Source organism: Oncorhynchus masou, chromosome 24 (assembly GCF_036934945.1).
Source record: "Oncorhynchus masou masou isolate Uvic2021 chromosome 24, UVic_Omas_1.1, whole genome shotgun sequence".
Taxonomy (NCBI): Eukaryota; Metazoa; Chordata; class Actinopteri; order Salmoniformes; family Salmonidae; genus Oncorhynchus; species Oncorhynchus masou.
The window spans coordinates 91,779,136-91,801,054 of NC_088235.1; the positions used below are offsets into that span (position 1 = coordinate 91,779,136).

The 21,919-nt window shown below is 43.3% G+C and overlaps 1 protein-coding gene and 1 long non-coding RNA gene across 3 annotated transcripts in view; one reads left to right on the forward strand and one right to left on the reverse strand.

The window, feature by feature from the left end:
• Positions 1-3,026: 3,026 nt before the first annotated feature.
• LOC135513010 (platelet-derived growth factor receptor alpha-like) overlaps positions 3,027-21,919 on the forward strand; it is a 32,388-nt gene continuing 13,495 nt past the window's right edge. The window contains exons 1-21 of one of the 2 annotated variants that reach the window (XM_064935634.1): positions 3,027-3,285; positions 5,964-6,042; positions 6,229-6,516; positions 6,632-6,895; positions 7,384-7,514; positions 9,713-9,875; positions 10,376-10,568; positions 10,679-10,794; positions 10,958-11,257; positions 11,351-11,751; positions 11,887-12,055; positions 12,200-12,389; positions 12,625-12,740; positions 12,946-13,072; positions 13,279-13,475; positions 16,901-16,995; positions 17,424-17,556; positions 18,422-18,526; positions 20,412-20,522; positions 21,243-21,396; positions 21,729-21,886. In XM_064935634.1, the coding sequence (XP_064791706.1) occupies positions 5,985-6,042; positions 6,229-6,516; positions 6,632-6,895; positions 7,384-7,514; positions 9,713-9,875; positions 10,376-10,568; positions 10,679-10,794; positions 10,958-11,257; positions 11,351-11,751; positions 11,887-12,055; positions 12,200-12,389; positions 12,625-12,740; positions 12,946-13,072; positions 13,279-13,475; positions 16,901-16,995; positions 17,424-17,556; positions 18,422-18,526; positions 20,412-20,522; positions 21,243-21,396; positions 21,729-21,886 (3,469 nt within the window). In that variant the 5' untranslated portion in view covers positions 3,027-3,285; positions 5,964-5,984. The remainder of the gene's footprint in view (positions 3,286-5,963; positions 6,043-6,228; positions 6,517-6,631; positions 6,896-7,383; positions 7,515-9,712; positions 9,876-10,375; positions 10,569-10,678; positions 10,795-10,957; positions 11,258-11,350; positions 11,752-11,886; positions 12,056-12,199; positions 12,390-12,624; positions 12,741-12,945; positions 13,073-13,278; positions 13,476-16,900; positions 16,996-17,423; positions 17,557-18,421; positions 18,527-20,411; positions 20,523-21,242; positions 21,397-21,728; positions 21,887-21,919) is intronic. The other variant, XM_064935635.1, reaches the window with a different exon arrangement.
• LOC135513018 (uncharacterized) lies at positions 11,664-16,866 on the reverse strand. Its single transcript, XR_010451477.1, has 4 exons — positions 16,699-16,866; positions 12,949-13,054; positions 12,629-12,727; positions 11,664-11,748 (listed from the first exon to the last, which is right to left on the reverse strand). It is a non-coding gene; the product is annotated as an uncharacterized LOC135513018 (long non-coding RNA).

Consider the following 21,919-nt stretch of genomic DNA (forward strand, 5'->3'; position numbering starts at 1 on the left):
TTCAATAAACAAACATGAACACTTACCACGCTGCGCTTTGGTCCGACTACTCTTCCTCATCTGATGACGAAAGCCCTTACAACATGTGCATATATTACCTCAATTACCGAGGCTAACCTGTACTCTGTACCGGTACCCCCTTTATATATAGCCCTGTTATTGTTAGTTTATTGTGTTACTTTAAAAAAAAGTTTGTTTATTTAGTAAACATTTTCTTAACTCTTATTTTTCTTACAACCCAACAATGCAGTTGTAAGTAAGCATTTCACTGTAAGGTCTACACCTGTAATATTCGGCGCACGTGACAAATCAGTTTGATTTGATTTATTCAATGTATGCACCATACAGAACGCACAACAACTGCCTCTGCAATGCGATTCTGCAAGGCAAATGCAGTTCCATTGGAAATGAATGTACTTCTGGTGTACCATTATGCAATGACTTTGTAGGTGTGATCTAGGCGTTGTCGGGCCATGCTTGGATCTGCTCTCACGGGGCCAAAGCCAGGTCACTGGTACTTTTCAGCACTCATTTACATAACAATGACTGTCTGTGAACTTTAACACCTTCTCACAAAGCAACTTTGTTGATTATGCAGAGTTTGTTGATTTTTCTCTTCACAAGTCCTCATTGTCAGCCTTATAGCTATGGAAACACAATTTCCCTAGTATAACACATGGGTGCACTAGTGTAACAATGTTACAGTAGAAAAGCAGGAGCAGTGGCATAACCATAGATAGCCTATTCTAATTCATTTCTATGGGTGTATTATAGGCTACTGAAACTACTTCATTTTGAATGATACTGGGTTCAAACAATAAACCGGTCTGGGAAAAAACACTGTTTAGGCTCATATATCAAAATTCCTCCAGTTGAAACCATAAACATTTGAATGCCCCCTTGTGGATGTTTGCTTCTAAGTAGAAGTATGTAATTTCCACAGGTCATCTTTTCTTATTGGCAGTCAATACATGTGGCCATCCTGATCAACAGTTCGTAACTGGGCTACACAATTCATGAATTATATTTCTGGATTGTTACTGTAGACTGTAATAGGCCTAATGATGTATTAAGTAATGCTAGGAAATGTGTGTGTGTGTGTGTGTGTGTTTGTTTGTGCACGTGTACATGTGTGCTATATGCATAGTCTATAGTCACTTTCTATACATAGTCACTTTACCCCTACTTACATGTACAAATTACCTCGACTAACCTGTACCCCCGCAAATTGACCCTGTATATAGCCTCGTTATTGTTATGTAATTTTCTTGTGTCACTTTTAAATAAAAAAACAAACTTTAGTTTATTCAGTAAATATTTAGTAAATTATATTTTCTTGAACTACATTGTTGGTTAAGGGCTTGTACGTAAGCATTTCACTGTAAGGTCTACACCAATTGTAGTATTCGATGCACGTGACAAATACAATTAGCTTTGATTTGATTTATACTCAACAGTCACTCTTGGTTGCGCATTTTTTGCCATAGATTACATTCCACTCTGTTTAAAGATGTGGAATGCTGAATTAACGTCCAAATGTAATCATATCACATCCACAAAACGCCATTGTACTTGTTTTACAAGCGCGCAATGTGATAGAAATTAGTTAACACGAGAAACATGGGAAGTGCCTTAGATGAGCCAGTTATCACAAACAACGTCCTCAAAAGCCAGCTTGCATGACCTTTTACAGAGTTGGAAAATGTCTGAAAGAAATTGGCTACACACTAACCTTAATAGGTATACAACTGATTTTGCACCAAAGCATTGGAACAGTTTTTTATAGCCCACTGTATGTCGAGGCTTACTACAAATCACAATTACAAAAAAACAATGAACTTTAAGTAAATAAGCGTACTATTTTAATGGACTGACGTCATGAATGTGTTGTTGTAGAGGGTAAAATAAGAGGAGAGCCTTCAGTAAGGAACTCTACCAGTTTGAGGCACTAAAATGTGATTTTATTTTGTTTGGAGAACAAGGAATACTGTTCTTTTGCGCGCTTCGGCTGAGGGAACATGTGGAAGTCATCGCGCTGAGCGGCTGGAGATATGTGTTTCTCTGCAAGGGGAGCGCTGCGGGACGGGCCGGGCACCACTGGAAGTGCCGCTGAGAGAGGGGTTGGAGGTGGTCAGCCCCGGGGCTCCACTCCATGGAAAACGGCCTGGTCGGCTGACTTGGCTCCACATCCCTGAGTGCAGTGAGATAGGTAATTCATAATGACCCTTTATTCCAGCTATTAGGCCAGCCTCAGGGCCGGGGGAGAGAGAAGGGGCTGGGGTCACAAAACACCTTCACAGAGTCGGCGAACAACAGAGGAAACGGCCAAACGGGCAACAAACAAAAAACACAACGAAGATCTCTCAGTTTTTTTCATAAGAAATTGCCCAAAAAATAAGAATAACTGGAAATACCTCCCTCTTGGGGAATATAATGAAGTCAATATGTGGTTGACTTGAGAGAGGAAGAGAGAGTTGAGTTGTGTGTGTAGTGCCTGGTGTTGGAGCGCCCCCTGTGGGCAATGGAGGCTTGGGCGTTCATGTTAGCAAGTTTCAGGTTTTGAAAAGTGCCAATGAACTGAGCACTAATGTTCGAACAAAACTCCATTCAAGTATTGCTACCATATAATTATATGTGTATTAGAACAATAGCCTGTTTATAAGAAGGCAAATACATTATATCTTAATAACTCATGAAACAGCATGTTTTTTGTACATTTTAATGTTACTTTTGCGTATTTGCGGAATGGTGACATTTATTTATCTATTTGAAAACATCCGTCAATGTCGCTTGATAAGTTATATCGTTTGCTTTTCTTCGAAAATAAGCTCGACACCGGATTTTTGTGCATATTTATTTCGCGTCCCTCTTTCCTACATCATTGCCCAGCAGAGTCCAGCTCCAGTCTCACGGAGAAAACAGGACTCTTATTTTGAAAGGAATCCCAGAGCTGGAGCCTCCTGTAGGGGAGGAGAGGGGGGTCATTTCCTGAGAGTTATTTACTTTGAGCCAGATGATTAGTTTTTTTGGGAAGGACGGGCTGTAACATTGAATCAATTACTGGTCGCTGTAGCTCAAGCACATTGTGAGCGCGGCAGTGAACGCAGACGGAGGGGCGCACATATGCTAGCTCTCACAGTGAAGGATCGTGGCCATAGGATTACTACCACTGCAACACAATTGAGTAGAGGAGCCTTCACTGAGGCGACCGGAGCGCTTTTATGCTCCTGATTTCATTCTATTGGGATTTAAAACCAAGACACATAATCCAAGGGAATTTAAGAGGTTTGTATTTAAAAGAAATTAGCAAATATTTTTTGTTTTTGCTAACTGTTATTTTCTCAACAAGGCTATCAATTGAAAGAATTTCAAATCTGCGAAAATAAAAAGGTTATCCAACTGGACACTTTTAGACTAGTTCAATTTGTCCTCCTTAGTGAATATTCACGAAATAGCCTAGCTTCTTATTAGGATAGCACCATATTGTGAAAACTTTATCAAGAAGAAATTATTAATCTGACCTGATCCATCCATCACACTTTGGGGGCTTTCATTAGCCTAATTTCGCTACGAGGAAACGTTCCAGTAAACTTCTTGAAACTTTGAAGATGCATTAGTTTGCAGGCTATGCGTTATGCATAATGAATTATGCTTTGAACGGGATTCAGTTTTCCATGAAACATATGGTCTCACCTCCGGATGCCAAGCGGAAAGATGTCGCTGACTCGGCTGGATAAAAGCGCTCAATTTCGGCCTCACAGCTGGAGGTGTCACCTCTAGGACTGAGGGTCCATTGTGGGATGCTGCTGCCTGCCTTGACGTCTAATGGAAAACACATTGGAAATTGGATTTCAAGTTGTTTTCGTTATTGCGCTTGGAATGTGTGGAATTAAATTGAATATTGTACCTTGCCATTTGCTTTCTGAGATTGGACGCAAGCTGTAGCCGAACGGAATTCAAAAGTAGATAGAAAGTTGTTTTTTTTAACCCACTAAAACAAGTATAGTAGCCTATAGAGTGGAACCCATTCCTGGTTGGATGTAATTTCAGTGCACCAGACAACAACATACAAATAGCCTACATTTGCCCCCAAGATAATTCTTCATAATTAGCCTACAATTTAATGATGGCTAATATAACATGCAGAAAATATGTATGCATATTTGTTAAGATTGCAATAGAAAAGAGTTGCGCGCTGCACGACTGTAACAGTCAAGTTAGATACAAATCTTTAAGTTTTCCATCAGTGAAACTCACTGCCTTGGACATTTTTGAGTGTAGGCTATTGCTTGCCCCAATGCCCTTACCATCCTCTTCATTTCAAAATGCTATATTTAGACATCTCTCTGCTATATTCCCATGGAAATCAATTCTGCACATGGGGGTTTGAATTTAACAGTTTAAGTGTCTGTGGAGGACAGAGAGCTGATCAACCATCTCTCAGCTGTTGCTCCAAAGTGTCAAGCGCAGCAGAAGGGGGTTTTGGCAGGCTGCACATTTACTGAGACTGTAGTGTTTTGTTCGGGCGAGAAAAGGAGAAGACTGACAAGCCCTACATTTGCACATTCGGCTGGAATAGAAAATATGCGCAAACGTGTCAAAGTGTATAAATCAGGATTCCCACGCGAATATTTGTCATACAGACTTCTCTTCAAGAGAGGGGTCTCTTAATTATAGTCCCTCTCTAACCCTGGGTTTGGTTTGCCAGGGATAATTAGCCAGTCCCGGGTGAGATAGAGCTGACTACCTCAAATTAATCACTTAGCCCTACACTGTTAAAAGTAGCAGCAAACGTTTTCAGACAAAGGGGATTTTGATTATGGATTGAAATAATGTATTTTAATCGAGCCAATGGGAGATAACAATTAGAAGAAAATGTAAAATAATTATCCTATAGTCACAAATTAGTTTTAAAGTAAGTGTTTCTATTGAATAGATTAGAGTAAAACTGGTAGGTATATAAACGTTTCAGAGTGAAGCGCGCCTGTGTTTGGAGTTGCGTCTCTCCCAGCTCGTGCGTTGATGGAATCCTGGGTCCCGCGCACCAGACAGAGAGGTAACGCTCGTACCAGGGGAATGTCTGTTGACCAAAGACCCATGACAGCAAGCACGATTAAACCTGGATGGACGAGTTCTTTAACAGCCTAACGTTAGTTGGGTCGAGTTACTTGGTTTACAAGCCTATGGTAGCCATGTCTAGATTTATGTTGCAGTGAATAAGTCAAGATGCAAACATATTTAATAACTGGAACATTAGAATCAATCCTGAAATTCTGTTTCGACTTTTGTAGTACTTACAATTTGTGTTAATTGATGCTGTTAGACCGCACACTTCCTATAGCTCTATAGGCTTATACAGTAGCCTAATACAGTTGGCATGGTTTTTGTCTAGGCCTATACCTGGCCATTGCCACATAAATAGGCTATTCTATTTCCGGCGAAATGACAAACAATAATGTAACTTTCCTGCTGGAGAAAGAAGTTACAGTCCACAGATGACTGCTTGATGCAGGCGAAACGTGAACTATGTCGCCCCCTAGCGACTTCAGAGCCTGAATTGAATTCCAGCTCTTGGCAAAAAATAGACGTTGGCGCCACTTTGCTGATTCAACCATGTCCAAGGTTTTTATAAACATATTCTGAGACCAAACCAGTGTAATCATCACCCCGGCTCAACAAGATTACTCAGTGTGCGCTTTACAAGACCTGGTGTGCCACAGTAGGCTGTAGTTGGAGACAGGATAGAGCCAGTCAGTTTTACTGCCGTGCTGGAGCAGTAAAAGTCCCTCTATTGATTTTAATTGATTAAATTGCAATATTTTCCAAAAGGCTTAGGTAGTGGAGACAGGGGTATCTTCTCCCATAAATCAACACATTTTCTCTAAGCTTAGACAGATACTAGTGTTGTTTTTGCAACATCTGGTGGAACCATGTCTGACGTGCAAGTATTTAAACTCTTCCAGCAGAATTAACCATCCGTGACCATGGATGAAATGAAGACATGTCTCATCATTGGGGTTTTCTTGTTTGGGTTGTTATCAGGTAAGAAACTAATTTATGTAAGTCAAAATGTTTCTTGGTTCTTATAACCTGAAAATATTCTGCCATCGCACCCAACTTGCCTTTTCCTTTCAACATGTGTTTTTATCACTGTTAAATAAACAAACCTGTCCAATATTTTGTATTGAAAACACTATCGACATTCAGTGAACTTGTGTTTTCCATTAGTTACCCGCGGGCTGGCCACCCCGACCATTGTATCAACTGAAGATGAGTTTGTTCTCGAGCCGCTCTCTGTGTTCAACATCAGCTGCACTGGTAAAAGGAACGTTGCTTGGGTCGAGCCCCTACCGGACGACACATTCGTTTTGCCTGGATATTACACCTCCACGCTCTTCATCTACAACGCTTCTGTGACACACACCGGATATTACTCCTGCAAATACCAAGACAAAGAGGGCGATGATGAGGTGGATGGCGTAGCCAATGATGCTTTCATATACGTTTTCGTCCCAGGTAAATATAGTGAAATTGTTTGTCATATCCGTGCTCTGTGATTCTATTCTATTATATGAATTCCCATATTGATAGCTTTTTGACCAAACAACCATGTTCTTGCCTTGTTCCTCAGATCCTGAGATTCCATTTGTGCCTGAGGAGCCAGATCGCATGCTAGTCCCAGTCTATCCCAATAGAACCATCATCCCATGCAGGGTGTCAGACCCTCAATCCCAGGTGGTCCTAAAGAGCGCTCCCAATGGAGTAGAGGTGGACGCAGTTTATAAGAACAAGATCGGCTTCATTGGCAACCTGGACGCTGGATTGTACATCTGTGAGACCACCGTGAACAGCATGACAATTACGAGTGACACTTACACCGTGGAGGTCAACAAACGTAAGGAGTCCAGATGTGCATGATTTGTTTGATGACAAATGCTGCTTAGTTTTAATATCACATTGGTTAAAAAAAGCGGTCATCTTTCTTTCGTGCCTTAGAGCAGAGACATGATTGAATAAGCATTAGGCCCAGAAAGGGGATGATATTGAGGCCAGCTATTAACACCCTGGACTTGTTTACTACTGAGAGAGAGAGAGAGAGTGAGAGAGAGAGAGTGTGTGAGAGAGAGAGTGAGAGAGAGTGTGTGTGAGAGAGAGAGAGAGAGAGTGTGAGAGAGAGAGTGTGTATGTGATAGAGAGAGATGAGATGACATCATGTCATTATTACTGGGGATATGACTTCACAAAGTTGTAGTCAGACAGAGAGAATGTGATGCCATCAGCCTGCAGTGAACTCAGAGAGGGGGATACCATGCAGAGGCCTGTAGATGACCATATTGTCCCTGTTGACCGTATTGCTCCTCCCTCCCCTGGTGGTCTGTACAGAGATAGAGAACGTCCATGTGGAGGTGAAGGCCAGCGAAGAGGCAGTGAGATTGGGGGAACCCTTCAACATCACCTGTGTGGCACCTCCAGGACTGCCCAACCAGCAGCAGTGGCTCCACCCCAGGAAACAGGCAAGGCCTCACCCCCATAGCCGTGCGAAGTAGTGGTGCTGCAGCACCCCTTGTCAAATCAGAATAAAAACGTCTAGTGCAGGCAAAAACATTTGTCCACCACCCCCTCCCTCCTTTTCCATCAGAACAACCTCAATTAGAGAAAATGCAATAACTAAAAATGTAATAACTCAAATCGAGAAAATGCAATAACTCAAAACGAGAAAATGCACAAAAAAATAAAACAATTGAAAGATGTTTTGTGCAAAATTTCCAAATGAAATAAAAGAAGCTGTGAAAATGACCCAACATGTTTCTGATAAGTGTTCAGTTCGGCCTGGATGAATATTTGATGTGGTTGTCATACTATGATGCTGATAAAGAAAGCACCTCTACAGACGGTATCTAACTGCATATTCACATTCTCTCAAGATGCTGAAATAAATAAATCACATTCTCTCAAGATGCTGAAATAAATAAATCACATTCTCTCAAGATGCTGAAATAAATAAATCACATTCTCTCAAGATGCTGAAATAAATAAATCACATTCTCTCAAGATGCTGAAATAAATAAATCACATTTCTCCACTCCTGTTCCCAAGTAAAAATGTTGCTTACATTTGTTGTATCATTTTACTGCATTAAATGCTTAATTGTGCAGGGGTTAATATTAAGTCTATGTGAGACGTTATAGACCTACAGTCAGTGTCCAGATTTCCGTTTCCATTCACCCTTCTGAACAATAGGCTATAGTTCCCTTGACGTGCCATAGACCTATTTGAAGCCACATTTTGTGACTGATGAATTTGTATAGCATCTCACAATCGTTACACATAACACTGCCAGCACTGCCATCATCCTCTTTAAACACTTCCCCAAATCTTTCCCAAACATTACTTTTCTGTCCCTCCCTTCTCTTTATTTTCCACTCTCCATTTCACAGCTTTCCTCTTCTTGAATAAACCTCAGACATTATCCTATTTGCCTCCTTAGATCGACATGAACCTTTTCTGCCCATCCCCAAAAGCATTTGGCGATTGGCATGTATGCTATTTGGCACGAATACAGTTAGGTCCTAAAGTTTATACTTATGCACTAATGTCTAAAATAATGAAAGTAAAACCTCAATGTTGCCTATAGATATAAAGTGCACAAGAATGATACATTTAAGGATTTTTTTAAGGTATTGTTTTCTCTTTATTCAACCCACCTGCCCTTCATCCACACAACATTTAATGACCCTAAACCTGCCCTTCATCCACACAACATTTAATGACCCTAAACCTGCCCTTCATCCACACAACATTTAATGACCCTAAACCTGCCCTTCATCCACACAACATTTAATGCCCCTAAACCTGCCCTTCATCCACACAACATTTAATGACCCTAAACCTGCCCTTCATCCACACAACATTTAATGACCCTAAACCTGCCCTTAATCCACACAATATTTAATGACCCAAAACCTGCCCTTCATCCACACAATATTTAATGACCCTAAACCTGCCCTTCATCCACACAACATTTAATGACCCAAAACCTGCCCTTCATCCACACAACATTTAATGACCCAAAACCTGCCCTTCATCCACACAATATTTAATGACCCTAAACCTGCCCTTCATCCACACAATATTTAATGACCCTAAACCTGCCCTTCATCCACACAATATTTAATGACCCTAAACCTGCCCGCCCGCAGATATAACCAATATAATATAAATGTAGTTAATTTAAGTTTGTGTGTCAGTGTAGATGGTAGTGTAGATAGTGGATTGTCTGAAGTGATAGTCTTGGTGTGTGTGTGCACCTCTGTCTTTGTGTGCTCTGTTCAGTAATCTCTGCAGCACGTTGTGACAGAGCGTCTGTTTTAGAGGTGGGATTCCTAAGCCCTTTTCCAGAGACAGTTAGGGTAAGAAGAGCACCGGACTCCTTATTCCTGGCTTTGGTCTCAGCTGCAATTACAGGCATTTAAAGGCCCTGGGGTCCTGATTTATCTCCCGTGGACCATCACATGTTTTCCCCATCAGCTCACAGACCGATAGAGAGACATACTGCTCTGACATACAGAATTCATCTCTAAACCGGTAAAAAGGTGGAGAAGAGCATAGAGACAAGATTTTTTATTCCCGAGAGATGGTTATAGACGGTGTATGTGTGTGTGAGTGTGTCTATAGTGTATTTCATCTTCCTTCCTTTTGTTCCTCTATCTAGGCTGTGGATGCAGTCCAGATGAAACAGACTCTGCCTGATAGAGTGGTCTACACCCTCAGTATCCCAGCAGCCACCTCTCAGGACAGTGGGGTGTATGAGTGTTCCATCACCAACAACTTCAGTGGAGAGATCAGAGCCAACAGGGTGGCTGTCACTGTCTTTGGTACACTCTCACCTCCTTATGGCCAATCATAAACTCATTTTGAAAACATATGCACAATGTCTATCACTAGTGAATATCACTCAAGACATTGCTTATCCTTCAACAGCATTACTCTTTACTACCAGTACCACTTAGCTGTAGATGTATTAAACAGAAACGACTTGGGGTCCATCATACGTCTTGGAATAAGTCTTTAAAAGTAGTCCCCTTGAATTCACATAAAAGCATAGAGTTAATTCATCCTGCCTATCAGTGTCAATTTGACGTGCTAGAGGGAAGGGATGCTTTATGGGATGGCTTCAACAGCCCCAATGCTTTATGGGATGGCTTCAACAGATGTGTGCCAGAATTTAATGTATCTTTTTCTGCTTCTCATCCTTCCTTCTGTGTCCCCTCTCTATCACTCTCTCTTTCTTTTTTCTCTCACTCTCACTTTACCCCACTCTTCATCACTACCTCTCCCTCTGCTCCCCTCTCTTTTCCACCCCTTCTCTCTGTAGAAGAGAACACCTTTGTGATGTTGGACCACAGTGGGATTGGAGTGGTGGAGTTTGTCAGTATGATGGAGGAGACAGAGTTCACCATCAGTATTGAAGCCTTCCCTGCTCCTAAAGTCACCTGGCTGAAAGATGGCATCGCCATCACTGAGAACAGCTACTTCCTCACCAAGACCAGTCGTCTGGAGGGGAACAAGTAAGATCCCAAGAGCTGTTTATAGCAAAGCTATTTTTTTGTGTGTCTGTGGACCTTGTCTGTGTGGTGTGTGCTGGACTGAGCTAAGTGGTTCTCTGCCCATCTCTCAGGCATCAGAGCACTCTGACTCTTCGGCAGCCACTAGAGGAGGACAGTGGTAACTACACCATCATGGTCCTCAGCATCCCTCACACTGCCCAGTTCTCATTCACCCTCAAAGTGAAAGGTGAGAATAACTTCAAGCCAAGTGAAAATGCACTTTTACATGTGTGTCAACATGCATTTATGTGTTCAAATGTGTTAGGAATTGTGAATGTGTCAGTGTGCGTGTATTGTCTCTGAATAATCCTAAATCTGACCATATGTCTGCCTGTGTGTGTGCCTTCCAGCCTCAGCCCCAGTGCTGTTCCAACCAGCCTCAGCTCCGGTGCTGATCCCCCAGAGAGAGGAGATGGTTGTTCCCCTCCACACCCCCTTCACTCTGACTTGCAAGGGCGAGGCCGAACTGGCCTGGGACACACCCGTCTACCTATCAGAGCAGACAGAGGAGGACAACAGTGGCCTGTTCGTCACCACGGTTACCGTAGAGAACGCCACTGCGGCAAACACTGGTTTCTACACCTGCTTCTACAACGGAGGGAACTCCACTGAGGAGGGAGAGGACAGCAGCATCTACATATATGTGCCAGGTATAGGGAAGACATCACTGTGGTGTTGGAGTTAAATCTATGTAAGACGTTTGAATGATTAGAAACTTACCATGCCCTCTTCTCACCCGTCAGATCCAGAGGTGCCCTTTGTCCCCTCTCTGGTGCCCTTTGGAAACCACGTCCTGAATGGTCATGATGAGATGGAGATCCAGTGTCGCGTGTCAGACCCCGGTGCCAATGTGACCCTGGTCAACACGGATACCCAGCAGGCCGTGCCCATGACTGTCTACGACAGCAAGAGGGGTGCCGTGGGCTTCTTCAGCGCAGGAACCTATGTCTGCAAGGCCCTCGTCAATGGAGAGGAGCACCTCAGTGAGGAGTACATCGTCCACGGCTGGGCAGGGGGGTCGGAGCTGCGTGTGGAGCTGAAGGCCCTGAAGACTGCTCTCTTGGTGGGAGACACCATCACTGTCACCTGTGTGGCCCGGGGGTCTGAGATACTGGAAGACCACTGGAAGTACCCTGGAAAACTGGTAAACAACAGCACATACTGTACATAGTTATTACTCTCTTCTTGGAGAGCATATTCATTGATTCACTTTAAAATACATTTGTTTGTTTGATTATAAATGGGTCTAACTTGTGTGTGTCCCCTGTGTGTGTGTCAGGTGAACCGTGGCTTGAAGTCGGTGCATGAGAATAAGAGGGACCAGGAGATCCAGTACATCATGACTGTCCCCCAGGCCTCAGCCAAAGACAGCGGCATCTACGCCTGCTCCATTACTGACATCATCAGCAACGAGAGCCAGACCAAGGAGCTGGCCATCACTGTCTATGGTACGTTTTTGTCACTGTTTATTAACCTAGTAACAAGGCAATAATCTTGGTCTATCATCTTGCTTGAACTGGTAGATTGTTTTAACTAGCTGTGACCTGTACATATTTAATTAAAGGTTCTCTCTCCATTTTCTGTCCTGACAGAGAGCCCATTTGTGTCGCTGCGCCCTGTGTTCAGTTCTCAGGAGTCAGCAGACCTGGATGAGAGCAGAGAGTTCCGGGCCGACATCGACTCATTCCCCAGCGCCCAGATCACATGGCTCAAAGATGGCCTCCCCCTCAACTATGTGGCGGCTGAGATAACCAACAGCCTCCAGCAGCTCAGCGAGACCAGGTGAACCTTCCTCTAACATGACTCAACACTGACTGAAGAGATATGATAAACCACTGTCCTGCACACTAAACTCTGTGGCTAATAACAGGTTCCCCAGTTCACCTAGGATGTTCAGATGTCTATTATTAAGGTGTGGTGTGGTGAGATGTGAGATTGGAACTAGTCTCTCATGACAGATTTAACAGCGATCACATGAGATTAGAGTGTAACCATACATGGTGTTTTGTCTCTGTAGGTACCTGAGTGTTCTGACCCTGATCCGGGCCAAGGAGGAGGACAGTGGGAACTACACCATCAGAGTGCAGAACGGGAACCAGACGCACAGCCACAGCTTCAGCCTGCAGGTCAAAGGTGAGGCAGAGGAATGCTCCAACTCCTCAATTTTCATTTACCTTTATCTCACTGACACCTGTGGTCCCAAACTCCCATAACTTCCTAACCATCTCTCTTTGACCCCCTTTCTCTATTTCTCTTTTTTTCCCCCTCTCTTCCTCGCTTCTTCTGTTACTGTCTGTATTGTGGTCTGACCCCCTGTTCTTTCTCTGTCTGTGTCCAGTACCTGCAGTCATTGTGGACCTGATGGACCTCCACCATGGCTCAGCCTCAGGCCAGTCTGTAGTGTGTATCGCTGGAGGCATGCCCACTCCTGAGGTGGAGTGGTTCATCTGCAAGAACATCAAACAGTAAGATTACCCTCTCACAACCCCACGTTCTTCCTCCTTCCCCCTGTTCTCTCACTTTCACTCCAACAATAGCCAGTTTTCTTCCTTAAAATTCACCTACTGTACATTGTTTACCTCCCTGGCCACTTCATATGCTACTATGCCCAATGTGACAATGTCATGCTATCAGTTCTCGTGTCTTTACTCTTCCTTCCTCCCCTGTCCAGCTGCGCCAATGACTCATCTCAGTGGGTGCCCCTGCCAACAAACGACACAGATATCACTGTGGAATCACATTTTGATCAGGACAACCAGCTGGAGAGCCAGGTGATCTTCGTGCGTCTTGAGAACACTCTGGCCGTCCGCTGCCTGGCCAGGAACGAGATGGCCGCCGTCAGCAGGGAGGTGAAGCTGGTGTCACAAGGTGAGACATACACTCACAAAGTCACACTTACACACCTCCTCTCTCAGTTACAGGGCCTATAGAAAGTTTACACACCTCCTCTCTCAGTTACAGGGCCTATAGAATGTTTACACACCTCCTCTCTCAGTTACAGGGCCTATAGAATGTTTACACACCTCCTCTCTCAGTTACAGGGCCTATAGAAAGTTTACACACCTCCTCTCTCAGTTACAGGGCCTATAGAATGTTTACACACCTCCTCTCTCAGTTACAGGGCCTATAGAAAGTTTACACACCTCCTCTCTCAGTTACAGGGCCTATAGAATGTTTACACACCTCCTCTCTCAGTTACAGGGCCTATAGAATGTTTACACACCTCCTCTCTCAGTTACAGGGCCTATAGAATGTTTACACACCTCCTCTCTCAGTTACAGGGCCTATAGAATGTTTACACACCTCCTCTCTCAGTTACAGGGCCTATAGAAAGTTTACACACCTCCTCTCTCAGTTACAGAGCCTATAGAAAGTTTACACACCTCCTCTCTCAGTTACAGGGCCTATAGAATGTTTACACACCTCCTCTCTCAGTTACAGGGCCTATAGAATGTTTACGCACCTCCTCTCTCAATTACAGGGCCTATAGAAAGTTTACACACCTCCTCTCTCAGTTACAGGGCCTATAAAATGTTTACACACCTCCTCTCTCAATTACAGGGCCTATAGAAAGTTTACACACCTCCTCTCTTAGTTACAGGGCCTATAGAAAGTTTACACACCTCCTCTCTCAGTTACAGGGCCTATAGAATGTTTACACACCTCCTCTCTCAGTTACAGGCCCTATAGAATGTTTACACACCTCCTCTCTCAGTTACAGGGCCTATAGAAAGTTTACACACCTCCTCTCTCAGTTACAGGGCCTATAGAATGTTTACACACCTCCTCTCTCAGTTACAGGGCCTATAGAATGTTTACACACCTTCTCTCTCAGTTACAGGGCCTATAGAATGTTTACACACCTCCTCTCTCAATTACAGGGCCTATAGAAAGTTTACACACCTCCTCTCTCAGTTACAGGGCCTATAGAATGTTTACACACCTCCTCTCTCAGTTACAGGGCCTATAGAAAGTTTACACACCTCCTCTCTCAGTTACAGGGCCTATAGAAAGTTTACACACCATTCACTTTTTTTTCAAATGGTTGAGCATTACAAACTGGGATTGAAATTGATTTCATTGTAAAAAAATATAAATATATGTTATCTACACAAAATACTCCATAATGTCAAAATGAAAAGACAATTCTACACATTTTTTACAAATGAATCAAAATTAAACAACTAAATAGTTGTTGCATAAGTAGTCATCACCCCCTTTGTTTAGGCAAGCCTAAATTAGTTCAGAAGTCAAATCTGGCTTGACAAGTTATATGGACTCACTCTGTGTGAAAAAATAGGGGTTGACTTGATTTTGTAATGACTACACCGTCCTCTGTCTTCCATACATATAACAGCTGTCAAGTATTGCATTTCAAGCACAGATTCAACTATAAAGACCATGGAGATTTTTGAAAGTCTCATAAAGAAGATCAGTGATCGGTAGATAGGTAAAAATATCACATCAGACATTGAATATATCTTTAAGCATGGTCTGGTTAATAATTATGTTGTGGATGATGTATTAAACCACCAGACATGTCAAAGATGCAGTCGTCCTTCTGAACTGAGCTGCAGGACAGGAAGAAAACTGCTTAGGGATGTCACCATGAGGACATTGGTCATTTTAAAACAGCTACAGATTTCAATGGCTGTAATGGATGGAGGATGGATCAACAACATGGTGGTGACAATAATGATCTATATGACAGTGAAAAGAAGAATACAAATATACAGAATAAAAATATTCCAAAACATGCATATGTATGCAACAGGTAACTGAAGTAATACTGCAAAAAAACACTGCAAAGAAATACACTTTTTGGCCTAAATGCAAAGCTTTATGTTTGGGGAAAATCCAACACAACACATCACTAAGTAACTGCCTCCTTGTTTTCAAGCATGGTGTTGGATGCATCATGGTATGGGTATGCTTGACATCGACAAAGACTGGGGAGTTTTTCAGGATAAAAAGTGACCGGATGGAGCTAAGCACAGGCAAAATCAGTCTGCTTTCCACCAGACACAGAGAGGAATTCACTTTTCAGCAGAACAATAACCCACAACACAAAGCCAAATCTACACTGGAGTTGCTTACCAAGAAGACAGTGAATCTTCCTGAGTGGCCAAGTTATCAGTTTTGACTTAAATCTGCTTGAAAGTCTATGGCAAGACTTGAAAATTGCTGTCTAGTCATGATCCCCAACATCTTGACAGAGCTTGAAGAATTTTGCAAAGAATAATGGACAATCCAGGTGTGCAAAGCGCTCATGAGACTTACCCAAGAAGACTCGCAGCTGTAATCGCTGCCAACTGTGTTAGTAACATGTATTAACTCAGGGGGGTGAATACTTATATAATCAAGGTATATTATTGTTTTATGTTTCATTCATCTTTAAAAAAATGTTAGACATTTTTTCCACTTTGACATTAGAGTATTTTCTGTTGATCGTTGACAAAAAAATGACAATTAAATCCATTTTAATCCTGCTTTGTAACATAATAAAATGTGGAGAAATCCAAGGAGGTGTAGACTTTCTATAGGCCCTGTTCAACATACATGGTTGGTATAGTGTGGTGACTAGATTCACAGTGTCTTAGTTTGCCTGCTTCCATATATTTTCTTCCTGCCATAGTCTCCTCTTTTAATAGCTAGTTTCTTCCTGTAGTTGCGCCCCTTTGTGACACTTGATGTGTGATAGGCATTGAAGAGACTGGGCTGGGCTGTCAGTGTTGAGGTAGCTGTCTGGTAAATTGTCTGTGGTAGGGCAGCTGATCACAGACTTTTATTGTGTAGATGTGTGTTAGCCTGGGATACTTTTACTGTGAAAAGTAAAGCCCAGGTAGCTTAGTACATTTGTCCCCTCAAGCTGTGCCCCCCTACCCCGCACCTCTCCCTAAACCCTTCAGCAGACCTTTTGGTCCTGATAATCTGGAGACCCCACTGGCTTGGTTTATTGGGTGTGAGTCACCATGCTGAACTATGCCATTTAAATAGGGTATTTGGATTGCCATGTTGAAGTTCTTTATATTTTACCTCATGTTGGGTTCTTCAAATAATTCATCAAACTAACATTCCCATATTGACTTACATTGACTTCTCCATGTTGTTTTCTCTCTGTGGCATTCTCCATGTGGTTTTCTCTCTGTGGCATTCTCCATGTTGTTTTCTCTCTGTGGCATTCTCCATGTTGTTTTCTCTCTGTGGCATTCTCCATGTTGTTTTCTCTCTGTGGCATTCTCCATGTTTTGCTCTCCATCTCATGTGTGTGTGGTGGTTCTCCTCCTGAACAGGCCCCCACTCTGAGCTGCCTGTAACTGCTGCTGTTTTGGTGCTGCTGGTCATTGTCATCATCTCACTCATTGTCCTGGTCATTATCTGGAAACAGGTACAACAGATCACCACTGCCCCTCACACACGCACAAACTCGCTCACTCACTCACTCACTCACTCACTCACTCACTCACTCACTCACTCACTCACTCACTCACTCACTCACTCACTCACTCACTCACTCACTGACTCATTCTCTCAATGACTCATTAAATCAGTCACCTACAATTTGTCTTCGAGCAGTGTTTCCCAACTCTGCTCCTCCAGTACCACCAACAGTACACATTTTAATTGTAGCCCCGGACAAGCACACCTGATTCAACTTGTCAACTAATCATCAAGCCCTCGATGAGTTCAGTCAGGTATGTTTGCCCTGGGATACAACCAAAATGTGTACTCTTGGGGGACTAGAGGACCGGAGTTGGGAAACGCTGCTCTAGAGCCTATGCATGGATTTGTTCATCTATGTCCTCTATCTTACAGAAGCCTCGCTATGAGATCCGCTGGAGGGTGATAGAGTCAGTGAGCCCTGATGGCCATGAGTACATCTACGTTGACCCCATGCAACTGCCCTATGACTCCAGATGGGAGTTCTCTCGCGATGGGCTCGTACTGGGTAAGAACCGACTGCACTGCTTCCTCTCTCTGTGGTCTTACTGTGGTCATGTTCCGGTCAGAGTGTCACATCATCATGGTTGGGTGGTCGTGTTCTAGTCAGGCTTTGGTCTGGATGTCTCCCTCTGGTCTTTGAAGTGAGGATGTGATAAGGCCATCTGGCCTGGCAGAAAGGGGAGGTTGGGGCGTGCTGCCTGGGTATGGGTTGTGACTCACTGACCAAAGGGAATCTCACTCACTGGGTAACTGGGGAAGTCACAGATGAGAGGGCAGAGGCAGACGTGTGTGTCAAGTAACATTTTATTTTATTTGTCACATGGTTCGTAAACAACAGATGTAGACTAACAGTGAAATGCTTACTTATGGGTCCTTTTCCAACAATACAGAGTAAAAGATAAATATACAAAATATAAAATGGAAATAGAAATAGTGACACAAGGAATAAATACACAGTGAATAACAATAACAAGTAAACATGGCTATATACAGGGAGTACCAGTACTGAGATAATGTGCAGGGTTACGAGGTAATTGAGGTAACTGTGTACTGTAGATATAGATAGGAGTAAGGTGACTAGGCAACAGGATAGATAGACAGTAGCAGCAGAGTATGTGGTGAGTGTGAAAGTGTGTGTGTGTGGCGTCAGTATGCATGTGTGCGCATGTTATGTGTTTGTGTGGGCATATGTACTGTGTGTAGGTATCTGTGTGTTGGAGTGTGAGTCTCTGGGCAGAGTCCAGTGTGTGTGCATAGAGTCAGTGCTTGAGAGTGTGTGTGTGTGTGTGTGTTTGCCTGTCTGTCTATGTTTGTGTATTTGTTTACCCTCCATGTTAACTGATCGTGTGCCATGTCTGGTGTGTCTGCAGGTCGAGTTCTGGGCTCTGGGGCGTTTGGGAAGGTGGTGGAGGGAACTGCATATGGACTCAGCCGCTCCCAGCCCGTCATGAAGGTGGCTGTGAAGATGCTGAAACGTGAGTTGACCACAGACAGCTATAGTTGACCACATACAGCTATAAAGTTGACCACAGACAGCTATAGTTGACCACATACAGCTATGGAGTTGACCACATACAGCTATAGTTGACCACAGACGGCTATAGAGTTGACCACAGACAGCAATAGTTGACCACAGACAGCTATAGTTGACCACAGACATCTATAGGTGACCACAGAAATCTATAGGTGACCACATACATCTATAGGTGACCCCAGACAACTATAGAGTTGACCACAGACAGCTATAGAGTTGAACATAGACCGCTATAGAGTTGACCACAGAGAGCTATAGAGTTGACCACAGACAGTCATAGAGTTGACCATAGACAGCTATAGAGTTGACCATAGACAGCTATACAGACAGCTATATAGTTGACCACAGACAGCTATAGAGTTGACCACAGACAGCTATACAGACAGCTATAGAGTTGACCACAGACAGCTATAGAGTTGACCATATACAGCTATAGAGTTGACCATAGACAGCTATACAGACAGCTATAGAGTTGACCATATACAGCTATAGAGTTGACCATATACAGCTATAGAGTTGACCACAGACAGCTATAGAGTTGACCATATACAGTTATAGAGTTGACCACAGACAGCTATAGAGTTGACCATATACAGCTATAGAGTTGACCACAGACAGCTATAGAGTTGACCATATACAGCTATAGAGTTGACCACAGACAGCTATAGAGTTGACCATATACAGCTATAGAGTTGACCACAGACAGCTATAGAGTTGACCACAGACAGCTATAGAATTGACCATAGACAGCTATAGAGTTGACCACAGACAGCTATAGAGTTGACCATAGACAGCTATAGAGTTGATCATAGACAGCTATAGAGTTGACCACAGACAGCTATAGAGTTGACCACAGACAGCTATAGAGTTGACCACAGACAGCTATAGAGTTGACCACAGACAGCTATAGAGTTGACCATAGACAGCTATACAGACAGCTATAGAGTTGACCATAGACAGCTATAGAGTTGATCATAGACAGCTATAGAGTTGACCACAGACAGCTATAGAGTTGACCACAGACAGCTATAGAGTTGACCACAGACAGCTATAGAGTTGATCATAGACAGCTATAGAGTTGACCACAGACAGCTATAGAGTTGACCACAGACAGCTATAGAGTTGACCACAGACAGCTATAGAGTTGACCACAGACAGCTATAGAGTTGACCATAGACAGCTATACAGACAACTATAGAGTTGGTCACAGACAGCTATAGAGTTGACCATAGACAGCTATAGAGTTGATCATAGACAGCTATAGAGTTGACCACAGACAGCTATAGAGTTGACCACAGACAGCTATAGAGTTGACCACAGACAGCTATAGAGTTGACCACAGACAGCTATAGAGTTGACCATAGACAGCTATACAGACAGCTATAGAGTTGACCATAGACAGCTATAGAGTTGATCATAGACAGCTATAGAGTTGACCACAGACAGCTATAGAGTTGACCACAGACAGCTATAGAGTTGACCACAGACAGCTATAGAGCTGACCACAGAGAGCTATAGAGTTGACCACAGACAGCTATACAGACAGCTATAGAGTTGACCACAGACAGCTATAGAGTTGACCACAGACAGCTATAGAGGTGACCACAGACAGCTATAGAGTTGACCATAGACACCTATAGAGTTGACCACAGACAGCTATACAGACAGCTATAGAGTTGAACACAGACAGCTTACTTTGTGATTGATGAAACAATGGCAGTCATTGATGGATCTTGTTGATGATGAATTGATTGTGTGTGATTGACCGATACGTGCTGTGTGATTGATTGAAGGTTGATTTATTGTTTGTCTGTTTGGCGTTGCAGCCACGGCCCGCTCCAGTGAGAAACAGGCCCTGATGTCAGAGCTGAAGATCATGACTCACCTGGGCCCTCACCTCAACATCGTCAACCTGCTGGGGGCCTGCACCAAGTCAGGTACTACACACACACACACACACACACACACACACACACACTTACAGATGCAGTGGTGTAAAGTGCCTAAGTGAAAATACTTTAAAGTACTGCTTAAGTCATTTTTTTGGGTGCTTTACTTGACTATTCTGGGTACTTTACTATTTATATTTTTGACTACTATTACTTTTACAAAGTACTCTTTACATTTTGAATGCTTAGCTGGACTGCAAAATGGTCCAATGCCTACATCCCTGGTCATCCCTACTGCCTCTGGCAGACTCACTAAACACAAATGCTTCGTTTGTCAATTATGTCTGAGTGTTGGAGTGTGCTATCAGTCATTTTTATTTATTTAAATGGTGCCATTTGGTTTGCTTAATATAAGGGATTTGAAATGATTTATACTTTTACTTTTTGATACTTTTATTTTACTGGGTGACTTTCACTTTTACTTGAGTCATTTTCTATTAAGGTATCGTTACTTTTATTCAAGTGTAACCATTAGGTACTTTTTCCGCCGCTGCAGATATGCTCACACACACACATATGGTTTTGACAGTCAAGAAAGGCAGTTGCCATTACTCTCTGGGCCGTTGGTGGGTGTGGTATTTTAATAGTGTTTTTATGAGTGTAAAGGCTTGCCGTCTTGGCGTAGCTTATAACCTTCATGAGCCTCTGAGAAGTTAAGCCAGCAAACTGACACTTGTGTCTCTTTCTCTCTCCTCTCTTCCCATGCAGGCCCCACCTACATCATCACTGAGTACTGCTTCTATGGAGACCTGGTCAACTACCTGCACAAGAACAGAGAGAACTTCCTCAGCTTGCACTCAGAGAAGACCAAGAAAGACCTGGACATATTTGGCATAAACCCTGCAGACGAGAGCAGCAGGAGGTAAAGAGACAGAATTAGCTGCAGAAACACACACGGACGCACACAGGCATGGACGCACACAGGCATGGACGCACACAGGCACGGACGCACACAGGCACAGGCGCGCACACGAGCATGGGGGAAACAGTGGGAGAGGCCTGCCTGTTCCTGTCTGCTCTGCTGATCTGTGTTGACAGATTACTTACAATGACCACATCTCAAAATGACCACACCATCAACTGCACCCTTTGTAGGGGGAACCTCAGTATATACATTGGGTGTTCTTTGAGAATGGTGATTCTACCATGGTTGTTGTCTTTCTACCAACCTTCTCCCTCCCTCCTTCCCTGCAGCTATGTGATCCTGTCCTTTGAAAGTGGTAAAGGGGACTACATGGAAATGAAGCAGGCAGACACCACGCAGTACGTGCCCATGCTGGAGATGAGTGATGCCTCCAAGTACTCTGACATCCAGAGGTCTGAATATGACCACCCACCATCACAGAAGGGTGGTGAGTACATAGTCTGACAGTCTCTCTCTCTCT